At 47.4% G+C, this 27718-nt stretch overlaps 1 protein-coding gene across 1 annotated transcript in view; it reads right to left on the reverse strand.

The window, feature by feature from the left end:
• CTNNA1 (catenin alpha 1) overlaps positions 1-27718 on the reverse strand; it is a 712178-nt gene that overhangs the window by 501811 nt on the left and 182649 nt on the right. The window contains exon 5 of the mRNA XM_069199317.1: positions 5051-5170. Within this exon, the coding sequence (XP_069055418.1) occupies positions 5051-5170 (120 nt within the window). The remainder of the gene's footprint in view (positions 1-5050; positions 5171-27718) is intronic.

The following is a 27718-nucleotide window of genomic DNA, read 5'->3' on the forward strand; positions in this document are numbered from 1 at the left end:
GGCCATCACCCCTGGGGTTGTGATGGACTGGGAAGTGGTAACATGCACCCGTTTCACAGAGACTGCAATGGCAGGCCTGCAGAACCCTTTGCATGGGCTCCCTACGGGTGACATCATAACTGCTGCAGCCCATATGGATCCCTTGTTACCCCAATGCCCTGGGTACCATATACTAGAGGCTTACATGGAGGAACCAGTATGCCAATTGTGGGAAGAAAATGGTACAGTTACCAAGTTAGAAGGGAGAGAGCATATCACTGGGGTAATGGTTAGCAGGATCCCAGTGAACACAGTCAAACACACTGACAACAGGAAGAAAATAAATGGGTGTTACCATGCCAAGAAAGAGTGCACTTTCATGCAGTCCCCTTTGTTTGCAGGTCCTCTTCATTCTGGATCCATCTTCTGTTTCTTGCAGTCTTGCACAGTCCTTTAACAAAGGTTCTCTGTGGGTTTGGGAAAAAACAGGTACTTACATCCCTCCTGGTCGCTGGGGGACACACTGGTACTTACCTTTTGGGATTCCTAGTTCCTCAAGCTCCCCTCTACAGATTCCACTTACCTGGATAGGGGTCTATCATTAGCATTCCATTTTTTTTACTATATGGTTTGGGCTCTCCCTAGAGTCACTATTATCTGTTGTTATTGCACTGTTTTCTATTACTTTCTATGCTTATTCCCGACAACTAAGGTGTATATAATATTGTATTTACTCATCTGCTAGTAGAGTATTGCCTATATAGTATTTTATTAGTGTCACTAAAATAAAGTACCTTTATTTATTTAACACTGTGTGCTTCTTGCATGTGTTTAAGTGCTGTGTGACTACAGTGGTAGTTCATGAGCTTTGCACGTCTCCTAAATAAACCTTGGCTGCTCATCCACAGCTACCTTTAAAGTCTGGCTTCCTAGACACCGACTACACCTCACTGATAGGGGATACCTGGACCTGGTGTAAGGACCTTAGGTACCCTTCAGACACCAGGCCAGCTCCCTACAGTCCAGCACCCTTGGTGGTGTCCAGATGGTGCAGGTAGCAATGCCCACCTTCCTAGAGGTGATGTTCCTGCAAGTTGTGGAAGAAGTCGTCCAGCAGAAGTCAATGGAGCCGCCACGAGTGACCGACAGGTGATGGACAAAGGGAGTCAGGAGGAGGCCTCAGCAGCACAACAAAACAGAAGTCACACGTCGAAGGAGTTGCAGGACAGGGGCTGCTCTTTGAGCTACAGATTGATGGAGGCCTGGGCTTCCTGGCGCCTGAAGATGTCCTGGAGGAAGTCTCATCAAGCCTTAGCAAGTGCAGCAGTCTCAGTGCACAGGGATCCAGTCGAGTGCCAGGAGCAGGGGCCCACAGTCCCTCAAGTTGGCCAGAAGACCAGCAAGACCCAGAGGAAGCCACAGACTCACCACGTCTGAAGCAGAGCCTTTCGATGTTCGTGGAACAGCAGACTCCACCAGCCGGTCAACATGGTCTTTAGGTGCCTGCGTTTGCGGGGGGAGTGACTCCTTCACTCCAAGGGAGATCCATCCACGCTTCCACATGCAAACAGAGCCTAGTGACCCTGGAGGATGCACAGTCTTGTATGTTGCAGAATTCTTTCAGGATCCAGAGAAACAATGTTGCAATGAGAGCCTTTCCACCAGAAGCAGATGTGTTTCGGTTCTAAAGCAGACCAGCTGCAGTTCCAGAGGCCAAGAGCTGAAGATGTCTTGCAGAGAGCTCCTTGGGGAGTCTTGCTCGACAAATCTGAGGACTCACCCATGAGGGACCCCTTAAGTAACCCTAAAAAGGGGTTGGTCATTCTCTGAAGTGACCCACCTATAAGAGGGGGCCAGGGACGTCATCTACCTGGCCTAACCAGTCAGATGCCCCCAAAGGCCTCTGCCCATCTTGTATCCAAGATGGCAGAATCAAGCCACCTGGTGGAGCTCTGTGCACCTCCCTAGAGGAGGAGCTGGACAGGGGTGTGTGGTCACTCCCCTGTCCTTTGAGCAGTTTGGCACCAGAGTGGGAACAAGTGGTTCCTGAACTGGTGCAAACCGGATTATGCAAGGGGGTACCAAATGTGCCCTTCAAAAAGGTCTGGTGGTGCTCAGAGGCCACCCCACCCCAGCCCTTAGACACCTTATTCACAGGGGGAGGTGGTCACACCTCTCCCTTGCAGGAAATCCTTTGTTCTGCCTTCCTCTAACTGAACCAAGCTTACCAATAGGAGGGCACAACAGTGTCTGGGGTCAGCAGCAGTATGGGCTGGCAGCTGGACCCTGCAAGGCTGCACAGGCAGAACTGGGGGATCCTCGTAAAGAAACCCCAGAAACATGGTATCATTCAACTAACACTGGAATCTGTGTAGTTGCAGGATTCCAACATGTTTGATACCAAATATGCCTAGGTTTGGAGACCCCATTATGTAGTTGGACCACTCATGTTGACCAGTGTCCTATCACCCGACACCCAGGACATATTGTTTGGGGTCAAGGGCAACCAGTTTTCATGTTTATTTTGTCCTTGGTACAAGTAGGCCCAACACCCTGCAGCACAAACCCTTTGGCTGCCAGAGAAGAGAACTGTCAACGGTTGAGGTAATGTGTACACATGTTAATGCTGTGGCTTTCATGAATTCACAAGAACTTACAGAAGTAGACCAGTAAATCGTATTCCTAGAAAATATTTGTAAACTGTATTTTAGCGTAAGCAAATAAGCATGGGTAGATTTGATCATGTGAAAATCTACTGAACTTTTACAAGTTCACAAAATAAGGAAATTGCTATAGTAGGGATTGAAATTGCAAGTATTCAAGCCCTACTATAGTAGTAGTCCTGGCATAATAAGAGAGAGGCTATTATCAGAGGTCTTACATAATCAGATTGCTGCCATAATTTTTCTCCGCACTACATGGCACCAAAGGGACAAGTAGATTTTGTTTTCACAGGACAAGTAGATTTAAGAAGTAACATGCAGGGGAACCCTCACACTTAAAGGCATGCACCCTGCCCTTGGGCTGAAGGGCCTACCAGAGGGGTGTCAGTGTGCAAGTGCTGTGACCAGATTCTGTGGTGAAATGGTGCATGCACCATTTCACGAAGGCTGCAATGGCAGACCTGCAGACAGTTTGCATGAGCTCCCATGGGTGGCACAATATATGTTGCAGCCCATGGGAAACCCCTGGAGTACCAATGCAGGGCTCGAATAATCATAAAAATTTTACTAGACCTGCAGGTCGAGTAACTTAAATAATCTACACAACCTAACTGTAATATGCTTGACCCGTAAACCGGTCTCTAATTGTGTGATCCTAGGCAAATAGTTTACGGAGTAGCCTTTTTAATTCTCACACGATTGCACCTTCAAATATCTGACGTCAGCATTTCTGCAGTACAAAAAAACCTCTTGTTTAAGTAGACTAAAGTTTGCTGCATGCATCACAAGAATCTAGCCCACATGCCCATGGAGGTCTAGCCCACAACCTAGGTCTTCTTTTAGTTTACTAACATTGCCATCAGGGTAGGAATGTTTGTTCAAACACTCAATTCTAATAAATATATTACCAAACCATGATGTGGTAACATTGTCATCTATACACATTAACTTTCCAAGAAATGTCTAAAAACCTCTCCACTAGCTTGCAGCTTTACTGATAAAACTATATAGTGTATTAATCTTTGAAAATTGGGTTTCAGAAAACATATCCTTTGCACATCAACACTAAAGTATTCCAATTTGTTTTCATCCTATTAAAATATTTTTTTCATCAGACAGGAATATAAAAAAGGGATTTCACAGCTACTGAAATATATTTTGAAATGTTTGAACAGTTGACTTAGTCATTTAAATGTTGTGCATTAGGTAAAACCTGAAACCCTACATCCTTTTATTTTACATTCTAAGCAGCAGGTCACACAGTTCACCTTACAAAGGCCTAGAACTCTGTAGTCAGGAGGGAAATTAATTGGAAGAAAAACTGACTTTTGACCTCTGTCTGTGAGCACAGAGCAAATGTGACATAAGAACAAGATTTAAAGGCATCTTTTATTGCTCCTCCACTTTTCAACTGAACAGAACACCTTGACACGAGTAAGTAAAGTATTAAAAATAGCTCGACCTGCTCAAATAAGACTCGCTAATGTGAGTGGTCGAGTGGATTTCTCGAGCCCGCCCTCGGTACCTAAGTATCATATACTAGGGACATACATGGGTGCACCAGTATGTCAACTGTGGGGATAACTATGCTAGAAAGATGGCACTTTCCTACAGTCCCAACCCTAAGCCTGGTATCCTATTCTCTTCATTCCCCCCCAGAGGCAGACCTCCCAAATGCTGCAAGAGGTCAGCATACTGTGGGGTCACTCCTCTATTGTGGCCTTTACAGGAAACCTGCACTGCGAGCTGGTAGAGTGCAATCAACGGCAGAAGGATGAATTAAATACTTTTCAAGAAGGGATGAACCACCAATCAAATTTTGTTCAATAGATACTGGTTAATAGGTCTCCATTACCTTTGCCTGCTGACATGCCCTGTGTGTCAATATATAACCTCCCCAGCGAGCGCTGACTGTACCTGCTTTACCCAGCCTTTATAACCGCAAACTCAATCCACAAATAGCGTTTGCAACATATCTCTTCAATAGCAATAATTAGATTTGCTTCACTTTTAAGAAACTAGACATTCTGAAGCAACGAATAATTGAGGTGCATGGTGCATCAATTCAAAGGCAAAATGTAAAAGAGTAGCTACTTGCTTTAACAACCAGAAGGGGCTTTAGTGTCTCGTCAATGATTAGGAAAGTAATACATAAGTAACAATACAGTATGATGTCCAGGACATTCACTGCAGCAATGATTATATCCGGTAAACCTATTTCAAATAGCAATATCACCTCCAACATGCTTTCTCTGAAAAGAACCAGAGATATCAGTGCTTGATTATATTCTATAAAGTAATGATTTCTGTAGTTTTTAGCCTTTGCCTTTTAAGGAAACCTCCAATCAAAGCTTTGTTTTTGAGAACCAAATTAGTATAAAATTGAGCACATTCACACTTAAACACACCTGCTGTCTCTTGGCAGTCATGATATTCAGTTTATCGACTTCTGCTTTCAGGGCTTTATACTGAATGCCCAAGTCTTGCTCAGTTCCAGCATTTCGCAATTTTACAATGCCTTCTTCCACCTAGAGACAAAAAAAAACATTTTTAAGAAAACTAAAGTATAAATGTTTTTCATACTAAAAAGGCACCTCTGAACCTTGAATATTAAAGTAGTGACAGTCACCTAAAATAATCAACCATAAAAACAACATTTAATAATCTTTGGGACCCAATGCAACACTTTACAGTGCTCTACCAGCATTCATTACTGTACAATACACTGAATATAAACCGCATGCTGTTTAATTGACAGACAGTGATGTGTTTACAGTTCAAAACTTTCAAAAAAATTCTACCAGTTACCCACTACGCTTTCAACTGTACTACATGCACGCACGCCGTGGGGGCGTGGCTTGGCCCCAATGTGACTGGACAAAAACCCACAGGGCTTCCGGCAGAGCTCCGCCATCTGGGCTACAACTAATTTCGCCCCATAAAAATATAGCGTGGGGACAGCAGACATCCTCCCTACACTGCTGCTGACCCAGGTGTGCTGCAGAGCCCTGCGGTGACGGATAAACAGAAGGACAGACGAGGCCTGCCGCACAGCGGCATCTCAAAATGGCAGCGAGCCGCAGCCACAGGTATTCATAAAATGTAGCTGCCGACATCGCAGTGGAGTGAGACCTGAAAGCACGGAGGACCATGGACCCATCTGACGGGCCTAAAAGAAAGGAGGGGTGCAGAGCTACGAAGGACTGGGCCTGATTTGCAGATACAGGCAGCGAGTAGTCTTCTGAAAGGAGAGGCACAGGACTTAACCCCTTCGCTGCCAGGCCTTTTCCCCCTAAGGTGGCAAGCCTTTTTTTAGCTGTTTGGGGCAGTTCGCGCTTAGGCCCTCATAACTTTTTCTCCACATAAGCTACCCATGCCTAATTTGTGTCCTTTTTTTTCCCCCCCAACATCCTAGGGATTCTAGAGGTACCCAGACTTTGTGGGTTCCCTTGAAGGAGACCAAGAAATTGGCCAAAATACAGCGAAAATGTCGTTTAAAAAAAATAAAAATAAAAATGGGCAAAAAGGGCTGCAGAAGGCGGCTTGTGTTTTTTCCCCTGAAAATGACATCAACAAAGGCTTTGAGCTGCTAAAATCACCATCTTCCCAGCTTTCAGAAACAGACAGACTTGAATCAGGAAGCCCCATTTTGCAACACAATTTTGGCATTTTACTGGGACATACCCATTTTTAAAAACAATTGTGCGTTCAGCCTCCTTTCAGTTAGTGACAAAAATAGGTGTGAAACCAATGCTAGATCCCAGAAAGCTAAAACTGTCTGAAAAGTAGACAGAATTCTGAATTCAGCAAGGGGTAATTTGGGTAGATCCTTCAAGGGTTTCCTACAGAAAATAACAGCTGAAATAAAAAAATATTGAAATTGGAGGTGAAAACCAGCCATTTTTCTCCACGTTTTACTCTAACTTTTTCCTGCGATGTCAGATTATTTATAAGCAATATTTATAAGCAATATACTGTTACGTCTGCTGTACGACTCTGGTTGCGAGGATATATAGGGCTTGTAGGTTCATCAAGAACCATAGGGACCCAGAGCCAATAAATGAGCTGTACCTTGTAATGGGTTTTCATTCTATACTGGGTATACAGCAATTCATTTACTGAAATATTAAGAGTGAAAAATAGGTATCAAGAAAACCTTTGTATTTCCAAAATGGGCACAAGATAAGGTGTTGAGAAGCAATGTTTTGCACATCTCTGAATTCCGGGGTGCCCATACTAGCATGTGAATTACAGGGCCACTTCTCAAATAGACCTGCGTTATTGGTCCCAGGCTCAGCAGCCATCGAGGGAAACCTACCAAACCCAGACATTTCTCAAAACTGGACACCCGAGGGAGAATACCCCAATGTTTTGTAACCCAGTATCCTCAGCAAACCTCAAACTTAGCTTAAAAAAAAAAAAAAAAAAAAACATTTTTACCACATTTCTGTGTGGGATCACAGCACCGGGACAAATTTCCTACCACCCAAAGTTCCCCTCAGTCTCCCAGTAAAAATTATACCCGACTTGTGTAGGTGGGTCAAGTGCCTGTGACAGGGAAGAGACAAAAACATGTTGAAATTGATGGGAAACCAAAGCGGGTCCAAAAGAGCAGTTTGAAAAAAAAAAAATTTAGGCTGACAAGTGCAGCAGAATTGTTATCGGTATAGATGAGACAATGCTGGGTGGTATGAATTTTGCGGATTCCTGCAGATTCCTGAAGGTTCCATCACAAAAATGTGGGAAAAATGTGTGATTTCCAGCAAAGTCTGAGGTTTGCAGGGCATTGCGAGTAAGAAAATGGTGCAGGCTGCATGTGAAGCACACCACCCTGGACTCACCCATATGTTTAGATTTCAGATGTGTCTAGGTCTTGTGGATTTTTCTACATGGCAGTGTACCAAAGTCCAAAAAAGTGCAGCCCTCACCATTCCAAGTGGACGATTTTGAGAGTTAGCCAAGCTCTCATGACCCAAAATAAAACCAAAACCCCAAATAATCAAATGTCCTCTTGCTTGCCGTGGGATAAGATGTTTTAGTGTGCAGGGGGAGAGCTGAAAGACTGTTACCCCCTTAAGATGGGGTGGGAGCATAACCAGGCCGCATACTGGTTGGTAGCCACCACCCCACTTTTTTTTTTCTTTTCAATTCCCTGACATCCAGTAGACTTTGCCTAAGGGAGGGGGGTGCGAAAAGGCCTAAAAATATATTGCCGCCGCCCCCGCATATATTAAAAAATGAATAAACAAACAAACAAAAAAATTGTCCCTGGTGTCTAGGGGGTTTCTGCCCCCCAGGGAGCAGATCGGCCTAATTAAATTAGAGCCGGGGGTGGAAGGGGAAACAATTTCCCTTCCATCCCTGCAATGGGAGCGCCGAGGCTCATTTGAGGGGTGGGGGGGTTTGAGAACTAGCACTCCTCCCATGAGCCTGTTCAAGGACTTAATGGTTACGTCCTTGGCACCTCAGCGCCGCAGCCAAGGACGTAACTGTTACGTCCTTGGCTGCCAAGGGGTTAAAGAGGTTCCCTGACACTGCAGGAGGCCCAGGGATTGGGAGTGGTGGACCAGACCTTGCTGGGAGAGAGGCCGGGAGGTTAGAGGACTGCGCGCCGGGCGCTCAATAGCACTGAAAGACCATGGACATGTGGGCTGCTTGGGGAGCAGGGGGGCTGTGACACGTACAGTGAACACAATCAATACGACAGAGGTCCAAAAGGAGTGCAGGGGCCTACAAGCACGCTCCCACTTATTAATAACTGCCTGGGGGCTGATGAAATGGCAAGAAGCCGCTGGCACACCTAGACTACCGGAATTGGGTGGTGCAGTGAGCAGTGAAACTGCAACAGACACTGACTGATTACTGGAGGGCACTCTTCCCCCTCGTCTTCCGGGACCCTGCTTGGGCACCGATCACTAATGCACCTGAGGGCACATACATAGAGGACTCACCACAATTGACAGACACTTCGAAATAAAGGCAGTTATTCCACAAGATGCACGATTCCACAAGATGACCTTCCAGACTATTAGCACTATTCCGCCCCCCCATGCAACCTCCTTCCCACAACATGGCGTGAAAGGAGTGATGATCACCTCTGTGTGGAGAACACTAGAACAAGATAGAAGCACTCCAGAAAGGCTGACAAAACTCCTCATTCATCACACTGGGCTCACGTGAGAATAGTGCTGCAGACCAAAGGAAGACTCAGAGATAGGCAAGCCTAGAAGACAGACAGGTGACTTCAGCCCGACAAGGGACATGCCCTCTGAAGAACAAGGGACAGCGACCAGAGGACCCTTGTTGTAGGAACGACGGGGTGCAACATTGGTCACCAACCTGCAGGCCATAGCATCAGATCCAGAACTGAGTCCAGAATGCAACAGGCAAAGAGAACCCCACCCCCTTTCAGGATTAGTAAATATAATGAATGCATGGATGTTGGCATGTTTGCTGGTTTGGATGGCGATGAGTTCACTTTGTCGTTCAGGAGTTGGGAAGTTTGAAGTCTGATAAAGCAGTTTGTGTACTGTTCCTACCTCCTTTACTCTGCTACCTGTAGGGTAGGAGGAACACACTAACAAGCTAATAATTCATCTCCTGACAAACAGAAATATCAATCACCATCACATGCTCTTACCATGGCCACCCCCCTGACATTGACTTATCAGTTGGAACGTGAGGAGATTATACAAACAATACAAAATCTACGCAAACTTAAAAAGACAGAGCCCATGTATCCATTTTGCAAGCGACCCACTTGACCAGCTCAGAGAGAGATGCGCTCCACAAACAGTGAAAAGGGCAACTTTGTCACAACATACTTTGCATTTGCCTAGGAAATTTTGATTTGGGTTCGCCCTGGATTCTCATTTTAAAAAAAACACCTTCTGACTAACAGGAGATTTATCCAAATAACTGGTATGTTAGCTGGACAGGAAATGACCATTCCTGGGTGCTACACACATAACCCTGATCTGGGGGATTTCTACCACAGTCTCCCGAATGCTTGCCCAACACCTAACACAACCGATTATAATTGGACCAGACTACAATAGTGTGAGCAACCCCACCATTGATTGCTCACACCCGCCTCTGCATGATTCCCTAGTATTATTGTATTATGTGTAGTATCCATTTGTCTGAAGATATTTTTTTCCACTCCAGGAGAAAACTCTGTAGTCTTACACCTACTAGTGTGCTGAGTAGGTATTGTAAAGGTTTTATTTTTCCTGTCGATGATGGTTTTCTGACCTTTATTGCTGATTCAATGCAGTCATTTCCTCTAGCTGATTGACTTCTTCCACTGGTTCTTCCACGAAAGGAGCCCCTTCTGTGCTGTTGGTACTGCCAACCTTTTTGTGATGCTGAGGTCTGGGCACCACTTTGAAAACTCTTATGAGACGTCTGTCTGAAATGCTCCTCTAGAGGCTGGTTGTAGGAAGTTGGCTCTGTATGTGCTATTTCAAAGTAAGGAATAGCATGCACAGAGTCCAAGGGTTCCCCTTAGAGGTAAAATAGTGGTAAAAATAGATAATACTAATGCTCTATTTTGTGGTAGTGTGGTCGAGCAGTAGGCTTATCCAAGGAGTAGTGTTAAGCATTTGTTGTACATACACATAGACAATAAATGAGGTACACACACTCAGAGACAAATCCAGCCAATAGGTTTTTGTATAGAAAAATATCTTTTCTTAGTTTATTTTAAGAACCACAGGTTCAATTTCTACATGTAATATCTCATTCGAAAGGTATTGCAGGTAAGTACTTTAGGAACTTCAAATCATAAAAATTGCATGTATACTTTTCAAGTTATTGACAAATAGCTGTTTTAAAAGTGGACACTTAGTGCAATTTTCACAGTTCCTGGGGGAGGTAAGTTTTGGTTAGTTTTACCAGGTAAGTAAGACACTTACAGGGTTCAGTTCTTGGTCCAAGGTAGCCCACCGTTGGGGGTTCAGAGCAACCCCAAAGTCACCACACCAGCAGCTCAGGGCCGGTCAGGTGCAGAGTTCAAAGTGGTGCCCAAAACACATAGGCTAGAATGGAGAGAAGGGGGTGCCCCGGTTCCGGTCTGCTTGCAGGTAAGTACCCGCGTCTTCGGAGGGCAGACCAGGGGGGTTTTGTAGGGCACCGGGGGGGACACAAGCCCACACAGAAATTTCACCCTCAGCAGCGCGGGGGCGGCCGGGTGCAGTGTAGAAACAAGCGTCGGGTTGGTAATGGAAGTCAATGGGAGATCTAGGGATCTCTTCAGCGCTGCAGGCAGGCAAGGGGGGGGTTCCTCGGGGAAACCTCCACTTGGTCAAGGGAGAGGGACTCCTGGGGGTCACTTCTCCAGTGAAAGTCCGGTCCTTCAGGTCCTGGGGGCTGCGGGTGCAGGGTCTCTCCCAGGCGTCGGGTTTTGGATTCAAGGAGTCGCGGTCAGGGGAAGCCTCGGGATTCCCTCTGCAGGCGGCGCTGTGGGGGCTCAGGGGGGACAGGTTTTTGTACTCACAGTATCAGAGTAGTCCTGGGGTCCCTCCTGAGGTGTTGGATCTCCACCAGCTGAGTCGGGGTCGCCGGGTGCAGTGTTGCAAGTCTCACGCTTCTTGCGGGGAGCTTGCAGGGTTCTTTCAAGGCTGCTGGAAACAAAGTTGCAGCCTTTCTTGGAGCAGGTCCGCTGTCCTCTGGAGTTTCTTGTCTTTTCGAAGCAGGGGCAGTCCTCAGAGGATGTCGAGGTCGCTGGTCCCTTTGGAAGGCGTCGCTGGAGCAGGATCTTTGGAAGGCAGGAGACAAGCCGGTGAGTTTCTGGAGCCAAGGCAGTTGTCGTCTTCTGGTCTTCCTCTGCAGGGGTTTTCAGCTAGGCAGTCCTTCTTGTAGTTGCAGGAATCTAATTTTCTAGGGTTCAGGGTAGCCCTTAAATACTAAATTTAAGGGCGTGTTTAGGTCTGGGGGGTTAGTAGCCAATGGCTACTAGCCCTGAGGGTGGGTACACCCTCTTTGTGCCTCCTCCCAAGGGGAGGGGGTCACAATCCTAACCCTATTGGGGGAATCCTCCATCTGCAAGATGGAGGATTTCTAAAAGTTAGAGTCACCTCAGCTCAGGACACCTTAGGGGCTGTCCTGACTGGCCAGTGACTCCTCCTTGTTGCTTTCTTTGTTCCCTCCAGCCTTGCAGCCAAAAGTGGGGGCCGTGGCCGTAGGGGGCGGGCAACTCCACTAAGCTGGAGTGCCCTGCTGGGCTGTGACAAAGGGGTGAGCCTTTGAGGCTCACCGCCAGGTGTCACAGCTCCTGCCTGGGGGAGGTGTTAGCATCTCCACCCAGTGCAGGCTTTGTTACTGGCCTCAGAGTGACAAAGGCACTCTCCCCATGGGGCCAGCAACATGTCTCTGGTGTGGCAGGCTGCTGGAACTAGTCAGCCTACACAGACAGTCGGTTAAGTTTCAGGGGGCACCTCTAAGGTGCCCTCTGGGGTGTAGTTTGCAATAAAATGTACACTGGCATCAGTGTGCATTTATTGTACTGAGAAGTTTGATACCAAACTTCCCAGTTTTCAGTGTAGCCATTATGGTGCTGTGGAGTTCGTGTTTGACAGACTCCCAGACCATATACTCTTATGGCTACCCTGCACTTACAATGTCTAAGGTTTTGTTTAGACACTGTAGGGGTACCATGCTCATGCACTGGTACCCTCACCTATGGTATAGTGCACCCTGCCTTAGGGCTGTAAGGCCTGCTAGAGGGGTGTCTTACCTATACTGCATAGGCAGTGAGAGGCTGGCATGGCACCCTGAGGGGAGTGCCATGTCGACTTACTCGTTTTGTCCTCACTAGCACACACAAGCTGGCAAGCAGTGTGTCTGTGCTGAGTGAGAGGTCTCCAGGGTGGCATAAGACATGCTGCAGCCCTTAGAGACCTTCCTTGGCATCAGGGCCCTTGGTACTAGAAGTACCAGTTACAAGGGACTTATCTGGATGCCAGGGTCTGCCAATTGTGGATACAAAAGTACAGGTTAGGGAAAGAACACTGGTGCTGGGGCCTGGTTAGCAGGCCTCAGCACACTTTCAATTGTAAACATAGCATCAGCAAAGGCAAAAAGTCAGGGGGCAACCATGCCAAGGAGGCATTTCCTTACACTGGTCTTGTTGCAAAAGACTCCCAAAGGTTCCCCCTGAACACCTATCAGTTGGCGACTAGATGTGTCCGCCACATCCAACGCAAATTTAAAGAAAATGTTTGCTATGTTTTTTCCATTGTACTAGACGAGTGGCCCTCTTATTTCTCTTCTGGGAGATCCTTCATTAGTTCTCCTATCTCTTTCCAGTGCTGATGTGTTTGTCTGTTGAGGAATGCATTGGAATTTGGAAAGAGCCATTGGTCTGACACACTCCTTTCCATACTGTTGCCCATAAGCCCCATCCTCGTAATCTTTATTCGGTGGTGGCCCTGATGCAGGTAGGATGTTGGGCCACTATTTTTGCTGTGGACGTTATAATGGAATCAGCTGTGATCGTACCCTTAAAGTATGAATGGTCCTTTGTTGAAAATTTTTATTTTTTCCTCTTCCATTGGTGTCACTGCTCTTCAGTTTGCTAGTTCCTTAAAGGCTTCACTGCCTTCATCCAGAATGCTTGGTAGCATGGGGAGATACTGATTTCTTGATTGGCTTGGCATCCAAGTCTATCAAGAAACATGATTGCACTTTCTCCACCTCCAGTTGAAAATTAAATTGAATGAGAGATACTGATTTCTTGATTGGCTTGGCATTCAAGTCTATCAAGAAACATGATTGCACTTTCTCCACCTCCAGTTGAAAATTAAATTGAATGTTGTCCATCTCCCCAACCTCAAAACCTTAGGTGGAATTGGAATCTTCTTAGATTTTAATCAAATTTGTAATTTTTTCCGACTCAGGGCAGCCATTTTATCCTCATGCCTCTTTCTTTTGTTTTCAATGTTCAGAGATCTGTCTTCGGGACTGGTTGCGGGATGTTTCCTCTTCATGTAGGAACCCTCCTTTGCCAACTGTTTCCACTTGGAGCTTCACTTTGAGATTTCAGGGACTTTGACGTTGATGTGTCGTTTACATTCCTGTCTTTTGTTGACAAGTATTTATCTTCAGAGTTCTTTCTCCACCAGAGATCCCTTCTAGGGTTCCGCGTGACTACTTTTAGTAGAGCGTGCCTATAGACGGCAGGCAATTCAACGCCGAGTCTCCCCTTTGTGGCCACAAGTTTTTTTTTCGTTTTTTTTCAAACTCTGGTGCCTTAACGCAGGTGGCGATCTCGCAATCACCCTTTGAGATCCCTCCTTCTGCTCCCTCAGCTACATTTTCCTCCTTGTCGCTGTAAAGTCACAGATCTCTCAGGGATGTTGTTGACTTCTGACCTTGAACTGAGTAATGGGTCATTCTTTGCTTTGCTCCCACCCTAAGCATCATCGGTGTAAAAATGGCCCAGGCATTACAATCTTCGCTCTGGTGGTCGATTGGAAGTCAGAGGTTTCACACTGGATGCTGTAGGAAAGTACCATCTTTCTTGGCATGTTACCCCCACTTTCACCTGTATGTCAGTACGTTTTTGCCTGTCTCACTGGGATGCTGCTGGTCAGGACCCCAGTGCTCATAGTTTATAGCCTAATGTGTGTGTCTGTTTAGTGCTTAACTGAGGCTCTGCTAATCAGAACCTCAGGGCTTATACTCTCTCCGCTTTAAAAATTTTCACTATAGGTTAGTAACTTCATTTACCAATTTCAATTGGCACACTGGACCCCCCTTAAGTCCCTAGTATATGGTACCATGGTACCCAGGGTATTGGGGTTCCAGGAGATCCTTATGGGCTGCAGCCATTTCTACTGCCACCCATAAGGAGCTCAGACAAACCCTTTCACAGGACACCCACTGCAGCCTGAGTGAAATAACGCACATGTTATTTCACAGCCAGCACTTAAGTAACTTAAGTCACCTATATGTCTAACCTTCACTTGCTGAAGGTTAGGTGCAAAATTACTAATTGTGAGGGCACCCTTGCACTATCAAAGGTGCCCCCACATAGTTCAGGGCCATTTCCCCAGACTTTGAGTGCAGGGACGCCATTACACGCGTGCACTACATATAGGTCAATACCTATATGTAGCTTCACAATGGTAACTCCGAATATGGCCATGTAAGGTGTCAAAGATCATGGAATTGCGCCCCCCCCCCCCCCACTTCCAAATCTGGTATTGGGGAGCCAATTCCATGCATCCTGGGGGCTCCACTATGGACTCCCAGCACTGCCAAACCAGCTCTGAGGCTTGCACTGCAGCTACAGCTGCTGCCACCTCACAGACAAGGTTCTGCCCTCCTGGGGTCTGATCAGCTCAGTCCCAGGAAGGCAGAACAAAGCATTTCCTGTGGGAGCAGAGTGTTACTCCCTCTCCCTTTGGAATGAAAATGTCACTTACCCAGTGTACATCTGTTCGTGGCATCAGTCGCAGTAGATTCGCATGTTCTGCAATAGCTCGCCATCTGGTGTTGGGCCGGAGTGTTACAAGTTGTTTTTCTTCGAAGAAGTCTTTCGAGTCACGGGACCGAGTGACTCCTCCTTTTGTCTCCATTGCGCATGGGCGTCGACTCCATCTTCGATTGTTTTTCCCCGCAGAGGGTGAGGTAGGAGTTGAATTGTAGTAATAGTGCCCATGCAATGGAGTGACTAAGTATGCACCTATTTAAGGTTGAGATGATACATATATAAATAATTGAAGGTAACTTCCAAACTGCTACAGGCTCCCGGGGAGGCGGGTGGGCACATGCGAATCTACTGCGACTGATGCCACGAACAGATGTACACTGGGTAAGTGACATTTTCAGTTCGATGGCATCTGTCGCTGTAGATACGCATGTTCTGCAATAGACTAGTAAGCAGTTATTTCCCCAAAAGCGGTGGATCAGCCTGTAGGAGTGGAAGTAGTCTGAAATAATGTCCTTAATACAGCTTGACCTACTGTGGCTTGTTGTGCGGATAACACGTCTACACAGTAGTGCTTGGTGAATGTGTGAGGCGTAGACCATGTGGCTGCCTTACATATTTCTTGCATTGGGATGTTTCCTAGAAAGGCCATGGTAGCACCTTTCTTTCTGGTTGAGTGTGCCCTTGGTGTAATGGGCAGCTGTCGTTTAGCTTTAAGGTAGCAGATTTGGATGCATTTAACTATCCATCTGGCTATACCTTGTTTTGAAATTGGGTTTCCTGCATGAGGTTTTTGAAATGCAATAAAGAGTTGTTTAGTCTTTCTGATGTTCTTTGTTCTGTCAATGTAATACATTAATGCTCTTTTGACATCTAATGTATGTAGTGCCCTTTCAGCTACGGTATCTGGCTGTGGAAAGAACACCGGAAGTTCCACTGTTTGATTTAGATGGAACGGTGAAATAACCTTTGGCAAAAATTTAGGATTGGTCCTTAGGACGACTTTATTTTTGTGTAGTTGTATAAAAGGTTCCTGTATAGTAAACGCCTGAATCTCGCTTACTCTTCTCAGGGAAGTAATGGCGATGAGAAATGCCACCTTCCAGGTTAGGAACTGTATGTCGCAGGAGTGCATGGGTTCAAAAGGTGGACCCATAAGTCTAGTTAGGACAACATTTAGGTTCCATGAAGGAACAGGTAGTGTTCTTGGTGGTATAATTCTCCTAAGGCCCTCCATGAATGCTTTAATGACTGGTATTTTATATAGGGAAGTTGAATAGGTAGTCTGCAGGTATGCAGATATTGCTGCAAGGTGAATCTTAATGGAAGAGAAAGCTAGGTTAGATTTTTGTAAGTGAAGCAAGTAACCCACTACATGTTCTGGAGTTGTGTGTAATGGTTGTATTTGATTAATATGGCAGTAGCAAACAAACCTCTTCCATTTACTTGCATAGCAGTGCCTGGTGGATGGCCTTCTTGCTTGTTTTATGACTTCCATACATTCTTGGGTAAGTTGTAAGTGCCCGAATTCTAGGATTTCAGGAGCCAGATTGCTAGATTCAGCGATGCTGGATCTGGGTGTCTGATCTTTTGGTTGTGCTGTGTCAACAGATCTGGCCTGTTGGGCAATTTGATGCAGGGTACCACTGATAGGTCTAGCAGCGTTGTGTACCAGGGTTGCCTTGCCCAAGTTGGTGCTATCAATATGAGTTTGAGTTTGCTTTGACTGAGTTTGTTTACCAGGTAAGGAAGGAGAGGGAGAGGAGGAAAAGCGTAAGCAAATATCCCTGACCAGTTCATCCATAGGGCATTGCCTTGGGATTGTTTGTGTGGGTATCTGGATGCGAAGTTTTGGCATTTTGCGTTCTCCCTTGTCGCAAACAAGTCTATCTGAGGTGTTCCCCAGAGTTTGAAATAAGTGTTCAGTATTTGGGGGTGAATTTCCCATTCGTGGACCTGTTGGTGATCTCGAGAGAGATTGTCTGCGAGTTGATTTTGTATCCCTGGTATAAACTGTGCAATTAGGCGAATTTGGTTGTGAATTGCCCAATGCCAAATTTTTTGTGCTAACAGGCTTAACTGCGTGGAGTGCGTCCCTCCCCTGCTTGTTTAGATAATACATTGTTGTCATGTTGTCTGTTTTGACGAGAATGTATTTGTGAACTATTATTGGTTGGAAAGCTTTTAGTGCTTGAAAAACTGCAAGAAGTTCTAGGTGATTGATATGCAGTTTTGTTTGATGTACGTTCCATTGTCCTTGTATGCTGTGTTGATCGAGGTGTGCTCCCCACCCTGTCATGGAAGCATCTGTTGTTATTACGTATTGTGGCACTGGGTCTTGGAAAGGCCGCCCCTTGTTTAAATTTATGTTGTTCCACCACAGAAGCGAGAGGTAAGTTTGGCGGTCTATTAACACCAGATCTAGAAGGTGACCCTGTGCTTGAGACCACTGTGATGCTAGGCATTGTTGTAAGGGCCTCATGTGCAGTCTTGCGTTTGGGACAATGGCTATGCATGATGACATCATGCCTAGGAGTTGTAATACCATCTTTGCTTGTATCTTTTGTGTTGGATACATGCGTTGTATGATGGTGTTGAAATTTTGAATTCTTTGTGGACTTGGAGTGGCTACTCCTTTGATGTGTCTATTATGGCTCCCAGGTATTGTTGTACCTTGCGTGGCAGAATTTTGGATTTTGTGAAATTGACGGTGAACCCTAGTTTGAAGAGGGTTTGTATGATATGATTTGTGTGATTTGAGCACTCTATTAACGAATGGGCCTTGATTAGCCAGTCGTCTAGATATGGGAACACATGTATCTGCTGCCTTCTTATGTGTGCTGCGACTACCGCTAGACATTTGGTAAAGACTCTTGGTGCGGTTGTTAATCCGAAAGGCAGTACCTTGAATTGGTAATGTATTCCTTTGAATACAAACCTTAGGTATTTCCTGTGCGATGGGTGTATTGGTATATGGAAATAAGCATCCTTGAGGTCTAAAGTTGCCATGTAGTCGTGCAGCTTTAGCAATGGCAATACTTCTTGTAGTGTGACCATGTGGAAGTGGTCTGATTTGATGAAAGTGTTGACTACTCTGAGGTCTAGGATTGGTCTCAGTGTTTTGTCCTTCTTTGGTATCAGAAAGTACAGTGAGTAAACTCCTGTGTTTATTTGTGTGTTTGGCACTAATTCGATTGCATTCTTTTGCAATAGTGCCTGCACTTCTATCTCTAGGAGATTGGAATGGTGTGTTGTTAAATTTTGTGCTTTTGGTGGTATGTTTGGAGGGAACTGTAGAAATTCTATGCAATAACCATGTTGGATAATTGCTAGAACCCAAGTGTCTGTAGTGATTTTCTCCCATGCTCTGTAATAATGACCTATTCGTCCCCCCACTGGTGTTGTGTGGAGGGGGTGAGTGACATGTGAGTCACTGTTTAGTAGTAGGGGTTTTGGGGCTTTGGAATCTTCCTCTATTTCTAGGGAATTGCCCTCCTCTATATTGTCCCCGAAAACCTCCTCTATACTGTCCTTGGTAACTGGACGGTGTGGCTTGTGAGGTGCTGGCTTGTGTGCTTTGACCCCGAAACCCCCCTCGAAAGGGCGTTTTACGGAATGAGCTGTAATTCCCTCTGCTCTGCGGGGAGTAGAGTGCGCCCATGGCTTTGGCAGTGTCCGTATCTTTTTTGAGTTTCTCAATCGCTGTGTCCACTTCTGGACCGAACAGTTCTTTTTCATTAAAAGGCATATTGAGAACTGCTTGTTGAATCTCTGGTTTAAATCCAGACGTTCGGAGCCATGCATGCCTTCTGATAGTTACAGATGTATTAATTGTCCGTGCAGCTGTATCTGCAGCGTCCATGGAGGAGCGGATCTGGTTGTTGGAGATGGCCTGTCCCTCCTCAACCACTTGTTTTGCCCTATTTTGGAAGTCTTTGGGCAGATGTTCAATGAGATGTTGCATCTCGTCCCAGTGGGCTCTGTCATAGCGCGCAAGTAGTGCCTGGGAGTTCGCGATGCGCCACTGGTTTGCAGCTTGTGCTGCGACTCTCTTACCAGCTGCATCAAACTTGCGGCTTTCTTTATCTGGGGGTGGTGCATCTCCAGATGTGTGAGAGTTGGCCCTTTTCCTAGCTGCTCCTACAACAACAGAGTCTGGTGGCAGCTGTGTTGTGATGAAAGCCGGGTCCGTAGGAGGCGGCTTATACTTTTTTTCCACCCTTGGTGTGATTGCCCTACTTTTGACCGGGTCCTTAAATATGTCTTTTGCGTGCCGGAGCATACCAGGGAGCATAGGCAGGCTTTGGTAGGAGCTGTGGGTGGAGGAGAGTGTGTTGAACAAGAAATCATCCTCGACCTGTTCTGAGTGGAGGCTTACGTTGTGAAATTGTGCTGCTCTAGCCACCACCTGAGAGTACGCGGTGCTGTCTTCTGGTGGAGATGGTTTTGTAGGGTATGCCTCTGGGCTGTTATCTGACACTGGGGCGTCGTATAGGTCCCATGCGTCCTGGTCTTGGTCACCCTGGCTCATGGTGGTGTGAGCTGGGGAGTGTGATGGCGTTTGTGCTGGTGAAACGTTAATCACGGGCGGAGGAGAGGGTGGTGGTGTAACTCTTTTCACCACTTTTGGTTGTGGTGCTTGTTCCGTCTGGAACTCCAACCTTCTCTTTCTCCTAATGGGGGGAAGGGTGCTTATTTTTCCTGTCCCCTGCTGAATGAAGATACGCTTTTGCGTATGGTCCGCATCAGTTGCTTGTAGCTCTTCCTCAAACCTATGCTTCTGCATTTGGGAGGTTAGCGAGTGCTCTTCTGTATAAGAGCCTGAAGCTGGGTCGCTTGCAGTTTGTTTCGGCATCGAAACTTTGTCTGCGTGTTTTTTCGGCTCCGAGGTGACTTTTTTCCTTTTCGGGGCCGAAACCTCTCGGCGTCCAGCCGTGTCCACACCGGCATCTCGGTGTCGAGGCTTGTCTCCAGCACTTTCTCGGTCCCGAGAAGGCTGCGTGCCGGTGTCTCGACCGGAGTCGGACGATCTCGGCACTGTTTGGGCCTTTTTCGGTGCCGACGGTCGGTCACCGATTTTATGGGTTGAGCCATGGCCTGGTGGCCTTGTAAATGTTTCTTTGTGTGGTTTTCGACGTCTTACTCACGGTTTGTGTATCGTCGAATCCTTCGGAGTCTGAGTCTTGGATCGAGAAGGTACCTTCCTCTTCCTGTTCCTCGAACTCCCGTCGGGCTGTCGGTGCGGACGCCATTTGAAGTCTTCTGGCTCGACGGTCTCGGAGTGTTTTTCGGGACCGGAACGCACGACAGGCCTCGCAGGTGTCTTCGCTGTGCTCAGGTGACAGGCACAGGTTGCAGACCAAGTGTTGGTCTGTGTAGGGGTATTTATTGTGGCATTTGGGGCAGAAACGGAACGGGGTCCGTTCCATCGGCGTTCCTCAGCACGCGGTCGGGCCGACCAGGCCCCGACGGAGGATCGAAAAACTACCCCGAAGGGCACCGGAGCTCTTCGATCTTCGATGCGGTGTTGAATCTAAGTACGCCGATCCCGAACGCAACAATACCGACGAAAATCTTCCGAAATTAACTATTTTTTCTGTTCCGAAACTCGGAGCGACAGGAACACGTCCGAACCCGATGGCGGAAAAAAAACAATCGAAGATGGAGTCGACGCCCATGCGCAATGGAGACAAAAGGAGGAGTCACTCGGTCCCGTGACTCGAAAGACTTCTTCGAAGAAAAACAACTTGTAACACTCCGGCCCAACACCAGATGGCGAGCTATTGCAGAACATGCGTATCTACAGCGACAGATGCCATCGAACATAGGTGTTACAGGCTGGTGAGGGGTAGCCTCCCCCAGCCTCTGGAAATGCTTTGGAGGGCACAGATGGTGTCCTCCTTGCATAAGCCAGTATACACCGGTTCAGGGACCCCTTGTCCCCCACTCTGGCACGAAACTAGACAAAGGAAAGGGGAGTGACCACTCCTCTGTCCATCACCTCCCTAGGGGGTGGTGCCCAGAGCTCCTCCACTGTGTCCTAGACGTCAGCCATCTTGCTTTGCAAGGTGTGGGGGCACTCTGGAGGGCTCTGAGTGGCCAGTGCCAGCAGGTGATGTTAGAGACCCCTCCTGGTAAGTCCTTACCTGATAAGGTAGCCAGTCTCCCTCTCAGGGCTATTTAGGGTCTCGTTTGTTGGTTCGCTTTAGATTCTATTTTCAAGTTTCCAGCAGGAATCCTATGCAACTACTACTTCATCCTCTGACCTCAGATCAAACGCAGCCTGCTCCAGGAACCGCTGTAACAGCAACAAAGTATCCACAAGGGATACTTTTCTTCTGTAACTTCAGCTCCAACCAGCAACCAACAGTTTCCATGGTGTGCACGCTCTGAGGACTCCCTGTCTTCACCCTGCACCAGAAGGACCGAAGAAATCTCCCGTGGGGGTCACAGAGTTACTCCCCTGCTCACACAGGCACCTTCTAAGTCGACAAATGGTTCTCTTGGATGCCTCTCACAGTGACGAGTGTGGACCCCATCGACACAGACTGTCCTGGGGTCCTGCTGTCGCAATTTGGAGGAGATAACACCTTGCCTTCCCCCAGAACGACAGTACCCCTGTGCACCGTGTCTTCACCTCCTGAGGCCTCTGTGCATCTATTTGCAAAATTCCTTCATGCACAGCCTGACCCAGGTCCCCAGCACTCTATCCTGCGCCACTCAACTCGCCGAGTTGATCTCCGGTGGCGTGGGACCTTTGTGTGTAATGCTGCACCAACCGCATTTTGCACCTCCTTTGTCCCTGTGTCCTGGGACTCCGGTGGGTGCTATCTGGTGCTCCGAGTGCTCTCTGGTGTGCTGAGAGACCCCTCTTCCTCCTGACACAGATGAGGCCCCAGGTCTCCCCTGGGTCCAAATAGCACCTAGTTTGCCGGAGCCTAGGCTTGTTGGAGGAATCCAGCGCCAAAACTCGCCTGCATCCAACTTTACGACGTGGGACATCCTTTGCATCACGCAGGAACCCGCTGGCATCTTCCTAGGGTGCATTTCTGAAGTCTTCATCCAACTGGAGAATCTTCTTTTGCACACTCTTCTGGGTTGGCAGGGGCTCCTGTCCTTCCTGGAACTTCTTTCGACTTCTGGACTTGGTCTCCTTTTGCAGGTCTTCAGGTCCAGGAATCGACTGTTTGTTGTTTGCAGACTTGGTTGGTTCTTGCAATAATTCCAATCACGAGGTGTAGTGTGTCTTAAGGAAAATTGCAGTACTTTACTCCTGCTTTTCTGGGCTCTGGGGTGGGGTAATTTACTTAACTTTACTGTATTCTTACTCTCCCAGCGATTCTGCACACACTACACTTGTCCAGGGGGGAATTTGTGATTCACATTCCACTTTCTTAGTATATGGTTTGTGTTTCCCCTAGACCTGTTCTCTCCCATTGCTTTCTATAGCATTTCCTATTGTTTGCACTATCCTATGTCTAATTACTTACCTTATTTTGGTGTCTGGTGTATGTATTGTGTATAATACATTCCTCCATAAGGAGTATTGCTTCTAAGATATTTTTGGTACTGTGTCACCCAAATAAACTACCTTTATTTTTTGTAACACTGAGTATTGTCTTTACTTGTGTATAAGTACTGTGTAACTATAAGTGGTATTGCAGGAGCTTTGCATGTCTCCTAGTTCAGCCTAAGCTGCTCTGCTTTGCTACCTCTATCAGACTAAGCTGCTAGAACACTACTACATTTCACTAATAAAGTACCCAAGTGTAGGAAGTTGGATCTGTATATACTATTTCAAAGAAAAAATTGTGTGCAGAGAGTCCAAGGGTTCCCCTTAGAGGTAAGATAGTGGCAAAAGTAGATAATTCTAATGCTCTATTTTGTGGTAGTGTGGTCGAGCAGTAGGCTAATTAGAGGGTAGTGTTAAGCATTTGTTGTACACACACAGGCAATAAATGAGGAACACACACTCAAAGACTTAATCCAGGCCAATAGGTTTTTATATAGAAAAATATATTTTCTTAGTTTATTTTAAGAAAATCAGGTTCAACATTTACAGTAAATACTTTAAATGTAAGGTACTTCACTTAGATACTTTAGGAACTTTGAATGAAAACAATATCATGTACATTCTTTGTAGAAATGGCAATAAGCTATTTTCAAAGTGGACACAGTGCAAAAATCAACAGTTCCTGAGGGAGGTAAGTAAAGGTTAGATTAGGAGGTAAGTAAAACACTTACAAGTCTCAGTCCTGGGGTCATAGGAAGCCCACCGTTGGGGGTTCAAGGCAACCCCAAAGTTACTACACCAGCAGCTCAGGGCCGGTCAGGTGCAGAGGTCAAAGAGGTGCCCGAAACACATAGGCGCCTATGGAGAACAGGGGTTCTCTGGTTCCAGTCTGCCAGCAGGTAAGTACCTGCGTCCTCAGGGGGCAGACAAGGGGCGTTTTGTAGAGCAGGGGGGGGGGGGGACACACACACCAGTAGGCACACAAAACACACCCTCAGCTGCACAGGGGCAGCTGGGTGCAGTGTGTAAAGCAGGCGTCGGGTTTTGTATAGGTTTCAATGGAGGGACCCAGGGGGTCACTAGCGGTGCAGGCAGGTACCGGGGAGGGGGCTTCTTGGGACAGCCACCACCTGGGCTAGGCAGAGGGTCACCTGGGGGTCACTTCTGCATCGAAGTTCGGTTCCTTCAGGTCCTGGGGGCTGCGGGTGCAGTGTTGGTTCCAGGCGTCGGGTCCCTTGTTACAGGCAGTCGCAGTCAGGGGGAGCTTCTGGATTCTCTCTGCAGGCGTCGTTGTGGGGGCTCAGGGGGGTCGTCTCTGGTTACTCACGGGCTCGCAGTCGCCAGGGAGTCCTCCCCGAGGTGTTGGTTTTCTGCAGGTCGAGCCGGGGGCGTCGGGTGCAGAGTGTAGAGTCTCACGCTTCCGGCGGGAAACGTGAAGTCTTTGGAAGTTGCTTCTTTGTTGCAAAGAAGTAGCTGGTTTTGAACAGGGCCGCTGTTCACAGGAGTTTCTTGGTCCTGTAGTCCAGGGCAGTCCTCTGAGGCTTCAGAGGTCGCTGGTCCCCGTCGGATGCGTCGCTGGAGCAGGTTTTCGAAGTTGGAGACAGGCCGGTAGGGCTGGGGCCATATCAGTTATCGTCTTCCTCCTTCTCTGCAGGCTTGTAGGTCAGCAGTCCTTTCTTCAGGTTGCAGGAATCTGATTTCCTGGGATCTGGGGAGCCCCTAAATACTGAATTTAGAGGTGTGTTTAGGTCTGGGTGGTCAGTAGCCAATGGCTACTGTCCTTGAGGGTGGCTAGACCCTCTGTGCCTCCTCCCTGTGGGGAGGGGGGGGGCACATACCTAATCCTATTGGGGGAATTCTCCAAACTCAAGATGGAGGATAGGATTTCTCAAGGTAGGGGTCACCTCAGCTCAGGACACCTTAGGGGCTGTCCTGGCTGGTGGGTGACGCCTCCTTGTTTTTCTCATTATTGCCGCCAGCATTGCTGCCAAAGTGGGGGCAGTGGCCAGAGGGGCGGGCATCTCCACTAGCAGGGATGCCCTGGGGCACTGTAACAAAAGGGGTGAGCCTTTGAGGCTCACTGCCAGGTGTTACAGTTCCTGCAGGGGGAGGTGAGAAGCACCTCCACCCAGTACAGGCTTTGTTCCTGGCCACAGAGTGACAAGGGCACTCTCCCCATGTGGCCAGCAACATGTCTGGTGTGTGTCAGGCTGGCAGAAACTGGTCAGCCTACACTAGAGTTCAGGTAGAGGTCGAGGTCAGGGGGCATCTCTAAGATGCCCTCTGGGTGTATGTTACAATATATTGCATCAGTGTGCATTTATTGTGCTGAGAGTTTTGATACCAAACTTCCCAGTTTTCAGTGTAGCCATTATGGAACTGTGGAGTTTGTGTTTGACAAACTCCCAGACCATATACTCTTATGGCTACCCTGGACTTACAATGTCTAAGGTTTTGCTTAGACACTGTAGGGGTATAGTGCTCATGCACATATGCCCTCACCTGTGGTATAGTGCACCCTGCCTTAGGACTCTAAGGCTTGCTAGAGTGGTGACTTACCTATGCCACAGGCAGTGTGAGGTTGGCATGGCACTCTGGGGGGAGTGCCATGTCGACTTAGTCATTTTCTCCCCATCAGCACACACAAGCTGTGAGGGAGTGTGCATGTGCTGAGTGAGGGGTCCCCAGGGTGGCATAAGACATGCTGCAGCCCTTAGAGACCTTCCCTGGCATCAGGGCCCTTGGTACCAGGGGTACCAGTTACAAGGGACTTACCAGAGTGCCAGGGTTGTGCCAATGGTGGAGACAAAGGTACAGTTTAGGAAAAGAACACTGGTGCTGGGGCCTGGTTAGCAGGGTCCCAGCACACTTTCAATCAAAACTTTGCATTAGCAAATGCAAAAAGTTAGGAGTAACCATGCCAAGGAGGCATTTCCCCACACCAAGGTACCCACTACAAACCGGGCCAGCCTCCTACAGATGCTTGTCCTTATGTGTGTACTTGTGATGGCAATTCTTGCTAAACTGAAGTGGTTTTCTCCATCACGCTGCACCGGGAGCCCCCAAGCTCCTGACAGGGCATTCCCTGGACCTCCTAGGGTTTGTTGACTTTTTTCATCTGCTCTTCCTTCTTTCACCGACCACTTTCCATCGAAGAGTTTCTGTTGCTTTCACTTAAGTTTCCTACCACTCTTTTTGGTGCTTCTTCAGTTTTCCTACTAGCTGAGGACGTGTCTGCATAAATAAATAAAAAAACATCCAGACCCAACGGCGGAAAAAAGAAAATGAAGATGGCAACCAAAGGTGAGAACATCTGAAGGAAGTATGACAACGTCACAAGGAGACACCAAATGGAGGTTCAGTCAACATCCACCAGCAAACAGGAGTAGAAAGGGAAGACAGGCTAAAAGTTTTGTTTTTGAAGTAGTAGAAATTCCAGACCCAACTATTAGAAGGCGGAATAATGAACAGCTTGTGAATCCACAAAAGATTCACGCTGCAAAACTACTGGCCTTAAAGGAGCAGCTAATAGTATGCTTAGTAAAGGTTAGATGCGTTTGCTACCGAAAATACATGTTTAAAGCCCACGCTGAGAGAGATAAATTGGGGATGTAGCTGGACTGGCTCACCAACCAAGTCTCTAGAGGATTCCCAATACTAGAGGCGGGCTCAGACACAGGAACAGGCCTATATGGCCAGCAGGACATAAGTCATAGATTCAAGGAATAATATGCACTCCTGTATGACGCCCCTTTAGAACCACCTCAGGAGACTGACTGAATTTTTGGGTAACATGGACCTGCCACACATTCATATGGACAATACAGAAGACTTGGGAGGTACTATCACTTTGCCAAAGGTGCGCTCAGTGATTAAATCTATTGCCTGGGGCAAAGTACCTTGAACTAACTGCTTTACCCTGGAATTCTATGCCACATATTCAGGAGACCTCGCACCTTGATTAGTGGAATTGGATGCAGGAGCTTAAGAGGCGGGTCACTTTCCTGCTACAGCAAGCGAGGCACTGTAGGAAAGTACCCTCTATTTGGCACAGGTACCTCCACTTTTTGTATGCTATTAGTGTGCTTAGACTGTTTCACTGGAATTCTGCTAACCAGGATCCCAGTGATTGTACTCTCTCCCTCCAAATGTAGTTACCTTGGACCTTTGTGCACTCCACAAAAAGCATACTGGTGTCCCCTTAAAAGTCCCTAGTATATGGTACTTAGGTGTCCAGGGCATTAGGACACCAGGAGTCACCCATGGGTGCAACATCTATCATGCCACCCAGGGGAACCCATGCAAAATGCGTTTGCAGGCCTGCCATTGTAGCCTATGCGAATAGGTGCATGCATCCTTTCACCACAGGTCAAAACATCTGGTCACTAAGTCACCGCTATGGCAGGCCCTTCCAGCCCAAAATGGCAGGGTGCGGGTTCCTTGTGTGAGGGTACCCCTCCATGAGCAGAGGTGCCCCTACGAACTCCAGTTCCAAAGCACTTAATTACGTAAGTGCGGGGAAGCCATTTTACCCATGTACCATCCAGAAGTCACTACTCCAATACTAATGCCAGCAGTGGTGGCATGATTCCATGCACTCTGGAACACCCCTCTTTACCCCCTTTCACTCCTCCCCTCTCCCCCCAGCCCGCAAGCCCCCCAATCAAGTATTGCTCCTACCAGTCCAACAGGGTTTTTACAGGCAGCCCAGGCTACTGCCACCCCACAGACAGGTTTCTGCCCTCCTGCTGCTTCACCACTTCAGGCAGAGGAAGGCAGAACAAATGGTTTCCTGTGGGAGAGGGAGGTAACACCCTTTCCCTTGGAAATAGGTGTAACGTGGCTTGGGAGGGATAGACAGAAGCCCCAGGGAGCATTTGAGTGGCCAGGTAGTTGACGTCATAGCCCGTCCTGATAGGTAGTCACCCTGGTAGCTGAACAATCCCACTTCCTGGGCTATTTAGGGTCTCCCTCATGGGTGGGTCCTCAGATTTGACATGGAAGATTTCAGCAGGACTCCTCTGCATCATTTACGTAATCTTCTGACACTGGGACTGCAACTGGACCCTCCAGGAACAGAATCTGCAACTACAATGACGACTCTGCTCTGCAACATTGTTTCTCCGGTTC

This window comes from Pleurodeles waltl, chromosome 7 (genome assembly GCF_031143425.1).
Source record: "Pleurodeles waltl isolate 20211129_DDA chromosome 7, aPleWal1.hap1.20221129, whole genome shotgun sequence".
Taxonomy (NCBI): Eukaryota; Metazoa; Chordata; class Amphibia; order Caudata; family Salamandridae; genus Pleurodeles; species Pleurodeles waltl.